At 34.4% G+C, this 13,110-nt stretch overlaps 1 protein-coding gene across 1 annotated transcript in view; it reads left to right on the forward strand.

Annotated features, from left to right (window-relative positions):
* LOC140440196 (immunoglobulin superfamily DCC subclass member 4-like) overlaps window positions 1-13,110 on the forward strand; it is a 218,032-nt gene that overhangs the window by 188,686 nt on the left and 16,236 nt on the right. The window contains exons 5-11 of the mRNA XM_072530530.1: window positions 1,167-1,235; window positions 3,586-3,791; window positions 4,466-4,798; window positions 8,780-8,980; window positions 9,141-9,293; window positions 9,587-9,787; window positions 12,454-12,760. Coding sequence (XP_072386631.1) covers window positions 1,167-1,235; window positions 3,586-3,791; window positions 4,466-4,798; window positions 8,780-8,980; window positions 9,141-9,293; window positions 9,587-9,787; window positions 12,454-12,760 — 1,470 coding nt within the window. The remainder of the gene's footprint in view (window positions 1-1,166; window positions 1,236-3,585; window positions 3,792-4,465; window positions 4,799-8,779; window positions 8,981-9,140; window positions 9,294-9,586; window positions 9,788-12,453; window positions 12,761-13,110) is intronic.

A 13,110-nucleotide genomic window follows, 5' to 3' on the forward strand; every position in this document is an offset into this window, starting at 1 on the left:
ACAACGAAATTAGATGGGCTTACGAATACCTATAAAAGATAAAAAGTGGGTATAAACCTTAAACAAGTCTATGTAAAGATTGGGCAAGTAATCACTGTCCAACAGAAAGTCACAGAAACCTGGAAGCGTTATTTTCAGATCCTACTTGGTACACAAGTAGACTTAGAAGATGAATTGGGTACGAACTATTAAGGGCCAGAAAAACAATAAAGCCCCGGGAGTTGACGAAATACCAGCAGAATTGTATAAGGTAGGTGGCGACCACCTAGCAAGTCACATCCACGAGCTCATCAAAGACATATGGCAAGAAGAGAAAATACCCGACGACTGGAAGAAAAGTATAGTATGCCCGATCTATAAAAAAGGAGACAAACCCCAGTGCAAAAACTACCGTGGAATTTCTCTACTACGTACAGCATATAAAGTCCTCACGTATATTATAAACCAATGGCTCCAACCACTGGCAGAAAATATTATTGGAGAGTATCGGACGGGCTCCTGACGGGGAAGATAGACACTGGATCAAATATTTACAGTCCCAGACTCCAAACAGGTTATACGACTCAGTCAAAAGAAACAAACTCTACAATATATTGACTGAATTGGCAATACCACACAAGCTAATTAGACATCCTCATCTATAAATTTAGGAGAAGGTGGATAAATCTTGAATGCACAAGAATACACAACTTTAAGAAAGAACCGAGTGGACAGAAGATTATTGGCTACTTCACTACTTGGTAAACTACTTCACTAATACGTACTGTAACGTTTACTTGTTTTGGCAGGATCGCCATGTAAGGTTGCCAGAAGCAGGTTTTCTTCAATGTTAAGTAGCTAAGGAAGAATAAAGACACATGTTTACTAAGCGGTGTCCAATTTATTCTAGTTCTTTAATTAAATATAAAAATGTATTGCAATCACACACGAGTTGCAAAACAATTAAATACCTATTTGATATTTGTATAACATATACAATCTTGATCCAGTTAAATATCAAATATTATTATTATTTGTAATTATTAATTAATAGTAATACTAATTAATCTTTCTAATACATATAAAAATCTCAATAATTACTCTCATGATATCACAACATTACTAATTATTTTGATGAAATATACTGATAAATTGTACATTAACATTAAATGTCTTTTATGTTTCAGCTATGTTCCTTTGCCCAATGGGGTTCTGTTAATACAAAAGTCTCTGAGTTCTCATAGTGGAGCTTATAGGTAAACAATTATTTTTAATATGCTAACACTATGTTATTAATTATTTTAAAGCAACCATTTTGTAAACACTTTACTTGCACTATAAAACTATACTAAAATATTCAACTGACTACATGACACTGCTTGTGTATTTTTCATCATGTACGATTTCCATCGCACCTTGCTAAGCTGGGCATTATACAGTCATCGGCCTGTAGTTGTGATCAGAACTCTTACGGAGATCTCAACCATATATTCTTCGGTTGCAAAAAACATGTAAAAAAATCAGATGATTTAATTCGTAAACTAATTAAAATGAAATATTTTCTTCCATTAAATCTATCACACATTTTATTAACTGCCAATAGAAACACTTTAGAACTTCTAGTAAATTTTATTAAAGAAGTAAAAATAGAAATTTAAAGCAGAATAACCCACAACTTTGTATTCATATTATAAGAAAAGTTCTGTATACAACTTTCTGTGGCAAATGGACTTGATTCCGTGCCATTATCCTTCCACACACACACACACACTGCTTGAGGTATCACCTCAATAAGATGACAAGTCAGACCGTGAGAACTGTCGTTTCCGCAAAAATTAAAAAGAACAACAAAACATATTATGCGAGTGCAAATTATTGTTCTGCAAACGGCTCAGCTTCCTCGCCTATGGCGGTATTTTTACGCCATCAATGATAAGGAATATGCCCTATAAATTTGGCCAGAAGTACTGAGATGAAGATGTACAAAGATCAAATAGTCTATATAACCTGTATACCATAAACATCTCAAACTTTACGACGCTTAACGACTGAATACTATATAATCATCAATGTTATTTAATTTATTATTGCATAAACATTTGATCCATTTGGTAGCAAAATAAGTAAAATGTTGATATGTCACATAGATAGATTTGGAGAGGTAGCCTTTTGGCCTATTCCACTGCGACCTTTTCAAATCTATTGTGGTCCTCTAGTCCTAGATAACATTCTCTAGCCTGACCCTTTTTAAAAAGTCTAATAGCTTCGAGACTGTACCTTCCATGTAGCTATTTGCCGGTGAATTTTCTTCTCCTAATGCAAAGAACCGCATATTTGCCAGACTGTCACACTGACAGAATGTGCTCTACTGTTTCTTCTTCGAGGTGACAGAATCTGCACAGGTCATCATATGATAATCCCATCAGCTTCAAGTGCCTATTCAGCTTACAGTGCCCTGTTAGAAGACCTACTATGACTTTGACTGTTTTCCTGTCTTTGCTTATTAGGTCTGTTGTAAATTTTGTCGAATGTTCTGTAATGAACTGTTTCGCCTGTCTTTGTACTGGTAAATTCCTCCACCATTCCAGATATTTGTGAGCTACCCAATTCCTTGTAGCCGTTCTTGTTACTGTCTTTGCAACGCCGCAGAAGCTTTCCGGTTCAATGAATGGCATTGATGAGCCTTGTTTGGTTGAAAGAGTTACAAATTTTGAAGTAATGCGAGGGATAGGAAAAGACCCAGAAATTTTGTCAACGATCAAACGTAGAAACCTCGAATATCTGGGTCACCTGATGAGAGGACATAAATACGCATTACTTCAAAATATAATGCAAGGAAAAATAGAAGGAAAACGGAATCCAGGCCGTAGAAGAATGTCATGGCTGCGTAATTTGAGAGAGTGGTTTGGCTGTACCACTAATGAACTCTTTAGGTCAGCTGTAAACAAGGTCAGGATAGCCTTGATGATTTCCAATCTCCGATAGGAGTGGCACAAGAAGAAGAAGAAGCCTTGTTTGGCCATTTCATCTGTTTTTTCATTGCCCTTATGACCCTCGTGCCCCAGTACCCAGGCTACCGTAACTCCTCTACGGTCTCCTAGTTTATTTAGGGCACACACACAATCCGATACTAGCTTAGAATTGACCTCTACAGAATTGAGTGCCTTAAGCGCTGCCTGACTATCTGTGAAGATGACAACTGAACGCAACGTTCTTTCCTGCCTTTCTATTTCTTCCACGCAGTGATGGATTGCCGTTATTTGCGCCTGGAAAATTGTCACTTCTTTGATTGACTTACCGGGAAATGTATCCCTTGATTTGTTCCCACTATGCCGGCTCCTACACCCTCCGATGTTTTTGAGCCATCCGTGTACTAGGTAACAGCAGCTTGTATGGGTACACCTTTATTCCAGTCTTCCCTGTCTAATAGGTTGCCCCATCACAATATCATCTTTTAGCTATTCGATTTCTGGCTTTCTGTTGTCAACACCATGCATCTGACTAATATGTTGCTGGTGGTAGATTCAGCAGGACTTCAAACGCTGCAGTAGGAGTGGTTTTTTTTTGACATGTGTTAAAAATTATTAAATCTTTTTTATTTTTTAGGTGTAAAGCAACAAATGATTTACTTAATAAAACTAAATATAGTAAAATAGCATATATAACGGTGTTGCCGGAATTAACTGAAGCAACAATACCTTCGATTCTACCTCTTGACATTTCACCGAATGTTACTGTCCTTAGTGGTGAGAAACTCACCTTATATTGTGCTGTGATGGGATGGCCTATACCTACAGTACAATGGCTTAATAGTAAGTATATCAAAAATTAATATTTTTTGATCTGAAGTTTTTTAATCTCTAATAAAGGAAGTCTTAATTCAAATACTGTGTCATCCATAGTATAGATATAACAGTAAAGCCTTTATGTGACGCATTATACATAAAACTAAAATTGGTCCCTACAAATGGCTCGCGATCAAAATTATATAAATACAGCCAATATCTACTTGAGCAGCTTATTATCGTCGCCTGTAATATTAGAGTCCAGATTTCTAAGTCTAATGCTTGTGGTACATAATAAATGAGGATTATTTTCTTTTTAAATATGAATGAAGTATGCAAAAACAAATCATTTGACACCACTTTTTTATTTATAGTTTTTTTTTTAATTTGTATGCCTTTTTTGAATTTTTGTGCTTACTTGGCGCTTTTTTAAACAGGGTATCCCCGAAAATAGTGTGTTCCTTTAAGATATAGGTAGAAGGCACCATGTAGAGCAAAAAAGTCTTATAACATATTTTTCTAAACTCAACCGTTTAACCAAAAAACGAAAATACATTTTGGTATGCAAAAATAAATCTGTCAACTACGTGCAGTACGAAAATCAGAAATTCATTTTGATCAAAACTTTCCATTTTCGCCAAATTTTGTCCATCTGATTATCATCTGATTGAAGTTTTTAACGAATTAATTCTATTTTCCAGAAGGCAGTATAGTCCTAGGTAATACGTCAGCTTTGGAAATAACTGATGTAAATACCAATCATACAGGCAGCTATACGTGTATAGCATACAACAGCATGGGCCGTACGAGTCACACCTTTAACGTTGTAGTCAAACAAAAGCCTACGTTCGATCTTACGCCGTTATCGAAGTCCTACCCTGCTGCTATTACTGCTAGATTAGAATGTCGCGCCACTGGCATACCTGAACCTAGTATTAAATGGTTGAAAGATGGACAGCCTTTAAAATTCGATTCTAGAGTGAGAAGGCAGTCCAACGGGATTATTTTTAGTCATACTTTTAGAAACGACTCAGGTAAGATATTGTAACTTTAAAGGTCGCGGCATATTATCGTGCACGCATAGTTTCCAGCACGTAGCGTTTCCACTCCAGCAATTGGGCTGCGCGTTCACATTTTCATACATAGAACGTTTCAGTTTGGTTCGGTGAAGATATGATCCCGCTTTTCTCGACAAAAATTATGTGCAATTGCTCTTCTACTTAACGATGAAGAATGAAAAACTGTGTTAAAAAGAAGGTTTGAAGTACATCCAATGCTAAGAGAAAGGAAGAAGGAATGTGAATACTGGACTTTATACAGAAAAATATTATGGATATTTTAGAATGAATAGGATTCAGTTTAAATATGTTTTAAATTTAATTTCACCTTCAGTTAAAAAACAAAATACTACATTTAACGAAGCCATACATATCAAACCAAAAAGTATTTTTAAAAAGAAGAGGTATCACTTCCGTACAAAAGTCCTAATTGTTTATCACTTCCGTGATTAATTGTCACAAAGCAATAAAAACACATGCATAAATGACAAAATAGCCTCGAAACTTATTTTTTTAAATACATACTCTGTATCAAAATCAAACAAATACCTAAATAAACAAGGGGAAAACGACGAACATCTAATGCACATTATCCTTACCAACCGGTTACGACTCGTTACGTAGCCGTCGGCATCAGTAAAATATTGTTTTCAAATATACTGAACGGAAACGTTAAGTGTCTGAAACGCTATGTTCCGGACAGTGTGTGTTGTTCATATTTAAAACCATTTAAATTATATTTTTTGGAAACTAAACGCTATGTGCTGGAAACGCAACGTGCACGATAATATGCCACGACCTTAAATCAAACAAACGCACGGTTTTTTATTTTATTTATTCGTTGACATGTACAATTGCTTCTTAAATATGTCTACAGATTACAGACTAACTACTAAGACTAAATGTAGGCATAGAAAATCATCCTGATAGTTATATCGATATCTAAATCAGTGGTTCTCAAACTTTTTTAGTCGCGGCACCCTTGTAGGGCTAAAAATATTTCGAGGCACACCAACCCTTGAAGCGATTTAGGAAACAACAAAAAATGAAAACAATACAATTCTGAGTCTCATTTGATTTCAATATAAACTTTATATCCTTACTTAATGTGATAAATGCAACTGTTTCGATGATGTTTTCATTATATCCTTTATAATTATGGGAATCTTTGTAAGTTTGACCCTCAAATCCCTTGATGCTTGAAGTTTGCTTATGTATTTGTTTTTAATGTAAGCATATGCGACATAAGTCGATGTGAAACACACAAGTTTTTTCACTGCAACCTTGCCAACAACATTATTTTCTGAATATACCAGCATCCAGAACTCTTCTTGGCTTCCTTCACGGTACCCGAGTTTTAAACTTCTATGTTCGCTGATCTCAAGTAGATTTTGAAAAACTTCATTTGCCATTCCGACAGGTTTATTTTTTGGGTCGCACGAAAACTGAGCCATCATCCAGCTATAAAAGTCATCTGAGTGAATGTCAGGAAAATAGTTTACAATACTTTCTTCCAAGCCTTGCAAATGAGCAATACCAATTTGAAAGAAGTTCGTTTGAGGATTGATTTCATTTGTTATAACAGATTCCTGTAATCGAGAGAAATTTGTGAGGTTTTTTTTTTCAACACATACTTTAAAAAATGTAACTTTTTTAACAAGGCTTTAATTTTATCTAATTGTGCTCCTTTGCCTTGAAGCGAAGTAGTGGTTTTATTTATTATTTCGAATATATCTGAAAGGTATCCCAATTTTAGCAGCCAATTGACATCTTTTAATTCTTGAATTAAAGACTCCTCTGTAAATGTGATAATCAGTGGATCTTTTTGTTCAAATAGTCTCCCTAAAATTGTTCCCCTCGATAGCCACCGGACCTCTGTGTTGAGCAAAAGATTGAAATGATCCATACCCATATCTTCAGCGATGAGCTTTAAAAGGCGTGCTTGAAGCGAACGGCTCTCCACATGGTTAATTATTTTCACAGAACCATCCAATACGTCTTTCAAATCTTGCGGCATCTTTTTAGTGGCCAAAGAATGGCGATGTAAGATACAATGACTGCTAGAGGCATACTCTGCCACTACCTTTATCCTAGACACCGCCCCTCTAATTTTACCAACCATTTCAATGGCTCAATCACTGCAAATATCCACACATTTACTTCACTCTATATCATTTTTTCTTATATACTCGTGGATAGCCTTGAAAATTTCTTCTCCAGTGACATAACTTTTAAGCTCATCACACATAAGGAGTTCTTCTTCTATTTTCATCCCGAATGGAAACCTCACAAACACAAGCAGAACAGCAAGCAACGTCGGTACTTTCATCAAGGTGTAAAGTGAACAATTCATAAGTTTTTAATCTATTTATAAGCTCTCTCTCTACAAAGTCTGAAATAGTGTGAATTTTCTTGCTTACAGTGCTGTTTGACATCTGCACATTATCAATCGTCTTGGTCATATCTGGACCTAACATGCATTGTACGACATCCTTCACGCAATTACTATTTAAATGGGAATAAGCCACAATTAATGGCTAAATTACGTTTATTGGCGTTTCAATTTCCACTTCGGAAATCGTTTTCAAAATACAAACATTAGTAAATTAAACACATTTTTGTTTTTCTGTTATTTAGTGAAAATTTCTTCTAATAATTTAATTTTATCTGACTCATTTATATTGACAATTCAGACATACATTATACATTTTAAAGTAGACGACTTTAAAATGATATTGCCAATATTGTTGAGTTGCGCTCCTGGGACGACTTTACTTATAAGATAGTTCATTCTATCAAATTTGATAGATCTCAAATATGTAAATACGCATGGGATAATGAACATAGGATTCAATGGAATGATTCAAATATAGTCCTAAAAGAGAAAAATCAAAGAAGCGGCTCCGATTATGCTAAATGAGACCAATTGTGTCGCGAATTCCTCGGCAGAATGTAGTAGGATCTGGTTACCCATATTGAAAGAGGTAGTTATTAAAAGGAAAATACTTTATTAGTAAGTCAGTAACATATAGAGCATACATCATTTGTTTTTTAAATAACAAACATAAAATCAGAATTTGGTGTTTATTGAAGGTAAACTAAATGCACGACCAAATACTTACCATGTCGGAATAGTATTATGAGGTGCTTTTCCTAGTTTTTCCCTCATAATTTACTATGGAATCACTAAAAGGAATGGAATTTCACTGTCATCATGGCATGTATTTGTCTTTTTAAAGACGAATTACATGCTATGACCTTTTCTGAAGGATATTCTCAAGTTAAAGTTGATTTCATGTAATCGAATGAACTATCTTACAAGAAAAGTCGTCCCAGGAACTCAACTCAACGATATTGGCAATATCATTTTAAAGTCGTCTACTTTAAAATGTATAATGTATGTCTGAATTGTCAATATAAATGATTTCCGAAGTGAAAATTGAAACGTCAATAAACGTAATTTAACCTTTAATTGTGGCTTATTCCCATTTAAATAGTAATTACTTTAAAATGCCACAAGAAAATAGCTTCAGAACAATATCCTTCACGCAAGGTTTAATCCATTCCTCGGCAATGGTATGGGGTTTTCCAGCTTTTGCAATGTGCAAACCAACAATAAATGATGATTCAGTGGCGTTTTCGTTTTCATTTTTGCAGTCTCTTTCTATCATGCATATCCCTGGCTGAAGAGATGAAGCACTACGTTTGAAAGTTTCTTCTGCCTTATCGGCTAAATCAGGATGATTACTTTCATGAATTTCATTTAAAATTATCTCACAAACTAATTACGTCACTAAAAATTCATAAAACTGTTGTTCAATTACCTAGTGGTTTTAGTTTTATAGTTTAAAAAATAATTGGGGTAACTTAAAATAATATCGAATGACAATTACTAACAACTATTATAATTTCTCTAAATATTTAACATCCTGTATTTTTACCAATAATAAATTTTAGGAATGTATCAATGCATCGCCTCCAATTCTGTTGGAAGAGTTTGGACAGCTGTTCAAATAGATATTATAAATATTTCGCAAACGCCCAGTCCCCCGCAGAAGTTAAAATGCCGACCATACAACTCGTCCACCATCTGTCTAAGTTGGAAGTCACCCATAAACGTCAGTGTGACAGCTTACAGCGTGCATTCTTTCTACAATAGTGAGTAACATTTATTTCTGTGATTTGACAAGAACACAATACAATTCTATTAAGTATCGAATTATCAAAATCTCTTTTATCTTTAAAGAAATATTAGTTTTTTTTCTTCACAATTCTTAATAACTTCGTTGCAATCATATTTTTCTTCTTTTTATTTTAGATAACGGTTTGGAATCTGTTGGTCCTGATTACGCAAGGAACGTCACTTCCATGGAAGCTGCTGGCCTAAATAGCAGTACAGAATACACTTTCTACGTCATATTATACGCCCCAGGTGGAAGTGATCCATCTGAAAAAGTCACTTGCAAAACCGGTGAGTAAAGTTGGGTTTATTTTGGGTTGCAAAAACATTGTATCTGCCAAAATCGTTAATATGGTTCGAAAAATTTCCGGTACGCCTCTGTACGTAACGAAAAAAGATTAAGGATCTTTTTCGGATCCTACAATATACCGGGTGAAACGAAAATGCTTCAATATAACTACAGATAATCCAGCAATTTTTGGCAACCAATATTTCATAATACTAATTTCAGGTATCATGTAATCCACCTCACTACCCTACCACTTTAGACCTTGTCCCGAAAATAAATATTTTTTCTCTTCTAGGTACCATGGGAAACAGAAATTTGGACATTGAACAATACAAAGACAACAAAGATAACAGTTCTGTACTTCTGAAATGGACTGAAATTAGTACTGATGTTTCTTGCACCGGCGAAAAATTTGTTTACAAAGTCCAGTGGAAAAGCGATCTGTCCTGGTCTCTCCATAGTGGACAAACAAGAAAGAAGTATTATATTGTTAAGGGTAAGTTAATCGTTCTAACATAAATAAGCAGATATTAAACAGAAATTGATAAATGTAACTACCAGTTAGACCAGCAATTTCCAAACGTGAAGTATGTAAGTCTTAATAATTGGACACAAAGAAAAGATTTGTATTGAAAAATTCTTAGGCAAATATGTCTGAATTGTTTTATTTTTCATCTAGTTCAATACAAGGACGGAATGCCAAATAGAACGCGGAGTGAGACGGGATATGTTGTGCCACCATTACTGGCGCGACGATACTTCACCAAAATTGGCGTCTGCTTTAGCTATAGTTTATTTTTATGAACGAGAGAGTAATTAGCATAATTTTAACTGGTAGCTCCGACCACTCCATGGGCGTGCTCAAGATTAATTGAAAAATTACTTTGAATAATTGTAAAAAATAAATGAATTATTTCAGTGTTATAAAGTGTTATGTGTATGTAAACAAAAGTGACCTCTTTTATCACACACTATATTAGAACTGACTGGCCTACATTAAAAAGGGTTTTAAAAAATTCACATTTTTTTTAATTTTTAAAAATTACAAAAGAGAAAAAGAGTTTTTAAAACCGTCTAAGGTATGTTAAATAGATGAATAAAAATATTAATATAAAACTTACAGCTACTTGTTACAAATCCAAATCAGATTCAGAAGATGAACTTTCAGAACCAAGATTTATAATAACTGGCTCGATCATTTTATCAGTAATATTGTCCAGCTTCCACATTTTTTCCTCTTCTTTAATAGTGTGATTTACTGCCTTTTCCCAGTTTTCAGGTTTTACATTATTTACGGCCTCCAAAAACAACTGTTTAACATCATGAATTTTAAAAGTGGTATTTTTTCTTGAAACTTCACTCTTTATCTGTGCCCATACCAGTTCAATCGGGTTTAATTCACAATGATATGGTGGGGATCTAAGTACTGTCATTCCACGATTTTTGGCAATTTCATCAATTTCGTATTTTTTAAATTTTTCTTTATGAAGGGCACACAACGAATAAAGTTCCTTTCTTATAGATCCGGGATGGTACGTAATATTTTTTGAACTCAGCCAATTCTGCAAGTCTTTTTTTAACCACTTGGTTGTGGGCAGTCCTTCTATAAGTCTGGAGTGATAACTTGCATTATCCATTACTATTACACAGTTCTTAGGAAGAAGATCTATCATTTGTTCGAACCATTCTTGAAAGACATCAGCGTTCATGTCTTCATGGTAGTCACCGGTACGAGTTGATTCAAAAGTTAATAAACCACCTTCAACAAAACCGTCTGAACTGCCAATGTGTACTATTATCAGCCTGCGTCCCTTTCCTGATGGTGGGTTTAAACCAGTAGATAAGTTATTTACAAAAGCGTGCCTTTGACTTGTAACAGTTTCATCCTGCCAAAATTTATTTGGTGTATGACCCTCGTTGATCCATGTTTCATCAAGATAAAATATTTTTCTTTTTTGGTTTCTCATTTCCTTTATGGTTCTTAGAAAATGTCTTCTCCATATGACAATATCGCTTCTTTCTAATAAAATATACTTTCTGGGATTCTTTTTCCATCGGAAGCCTATTTCTTTTAAAAGTTTCCATAACGTACTTCGACTCATTTCTGGGTAATCCTTATCATCTCAAACTGAGACAAGAACTTTATCCAATGTTGGAAATTCTTGTCTAAAGAAGAATTCATGCACTTTCCGTCGAAGTCCTTCTTTAAAATGATATTCTATTTGAAATATTGGTTTCCCTGGAGCATTACGTGGCATTTGAAAACTACCACATTTCTCTTCTTTAATAACTCTGTAAATCGTAGATTTCCCAACACCAAGTGTACTGCTAACTAACTCAACGGTCTCATCAACACTTTCACATAAACGTTTGTCTGTAAATGATTTAAAACAATTAAATATTAATGTTTTTTCATTAACTGTTAGAGGACCAATTTTTCGGCGTTTACACGGCACTTCCAAATTTTCCATAACACTAGTATACACAATAAACTGCACCTTGCAACTGAAGTACATACTTTTAGTGAACTGTTAAGAATTTTGAATACGCCACTTGGACCTTCCTACAAAATGGAAAAACCCACTATCACATTTTCTGTGGAATAAGTTTAGAAGGTAATTATCTAGTCAATTACTGTCGTAGATTCCTGGAATTAAAGAATTAAATGTTTGATTGTTGAAACCCTTACTTCGTGGAATGCACTCATTTCAGATAAAATAAAACGTTTTATTTTATCTAAAGAATTAAACTTTATTTTGCAAATAGGTAGGTACTTATTAAACTTTTATTGGTTATATACAACCAATAAAATAAACATCTTACATTTCTTGCAAATTCATTAGTACCTGTTAACCTCCATCACTCCGACACTGGCAACCTTATTTAGGGATTAGTAAGCCTCACAACTATTGTATTCTATTCTGCTCCAACCTTTATACCTGGTGGTCATACTCAATTTAAAATTGTTTTCCTATATACTTCTGTAAACTTGTTGACAAATATCTGTTTTTCATTGAGTCACCCGTATCAACAGTTTAGGGATTTGCATACATAATTTATTGTTTTATTACTCTCTCATACATAAAAATACACTATAAAATGAAATATTTCCTTTTAATTAAATACTCCTTTATTTTAATACATTATTAAACTCTGTTTTAGACCTAATTCCTGGTGTAGAGTACAATTTCCGCGTAGTTTCCACGAACAAAGACGACAAGGAAACTAGCCCGTGGACACCATACATAATTCCAGATCCAACAAATAGTACAAACGTCAATGGATTGGAAACAAACACAACCAGTGAGCTGGCACCTTTACCTCCGTCGCAGATTAGGGCCATTGCCCAGTCGCCGTTTTCTGTCAAACTTAGATGGAACAACGCGGATAAAAGTACAAAGTTTTATATGATTTGTTATATAGCGGACGGAGAAAGCAGTGAATGTGATCAAAAGAGGCTGTTAAAAAGGTAATACTAGTTTTAAAGTGCAGAATATCTTGTATATCGAAGCAAATTCTTGTACTAATATAATAACCTGTTTTTATTTTCTGCTTAATTTATTCGTCCTTGTATAAGAATAACTTCGACCCTTCGACGACTATTACACGCGAAATTGTTAATAAACGCGCGAAATTTATATAATGTTTTCTGAAATTCTTCAATTTTTCGCGCAATTTTCATCGTCCCTTGGCTATATATTCCAATGTATCTCGCAGTTTAACAATATGTATGAAATGTTTAAACAAACAAATCAAATAAAGAAATTTTCAGTTTGGTACATCAAATTTACATGCCTGGATTCATTATTTCGAGTGCCC

This window comes from Diabrotica undecimpunctata, chromosome 4, assembly GCF_040954645.1.
Source record: "Diabrotica undecimpunctata isolate CICGRU chromosome 4, icDiaUnde3, whole genome shotgun sequence".
Taxonomy (NCBI): Eukaryota; Metazoa; Arthropoda; class Insecta; order Coleoptera; family Chrysomelidae; genus Diabrotica; species Diabrotica undecimpunctata.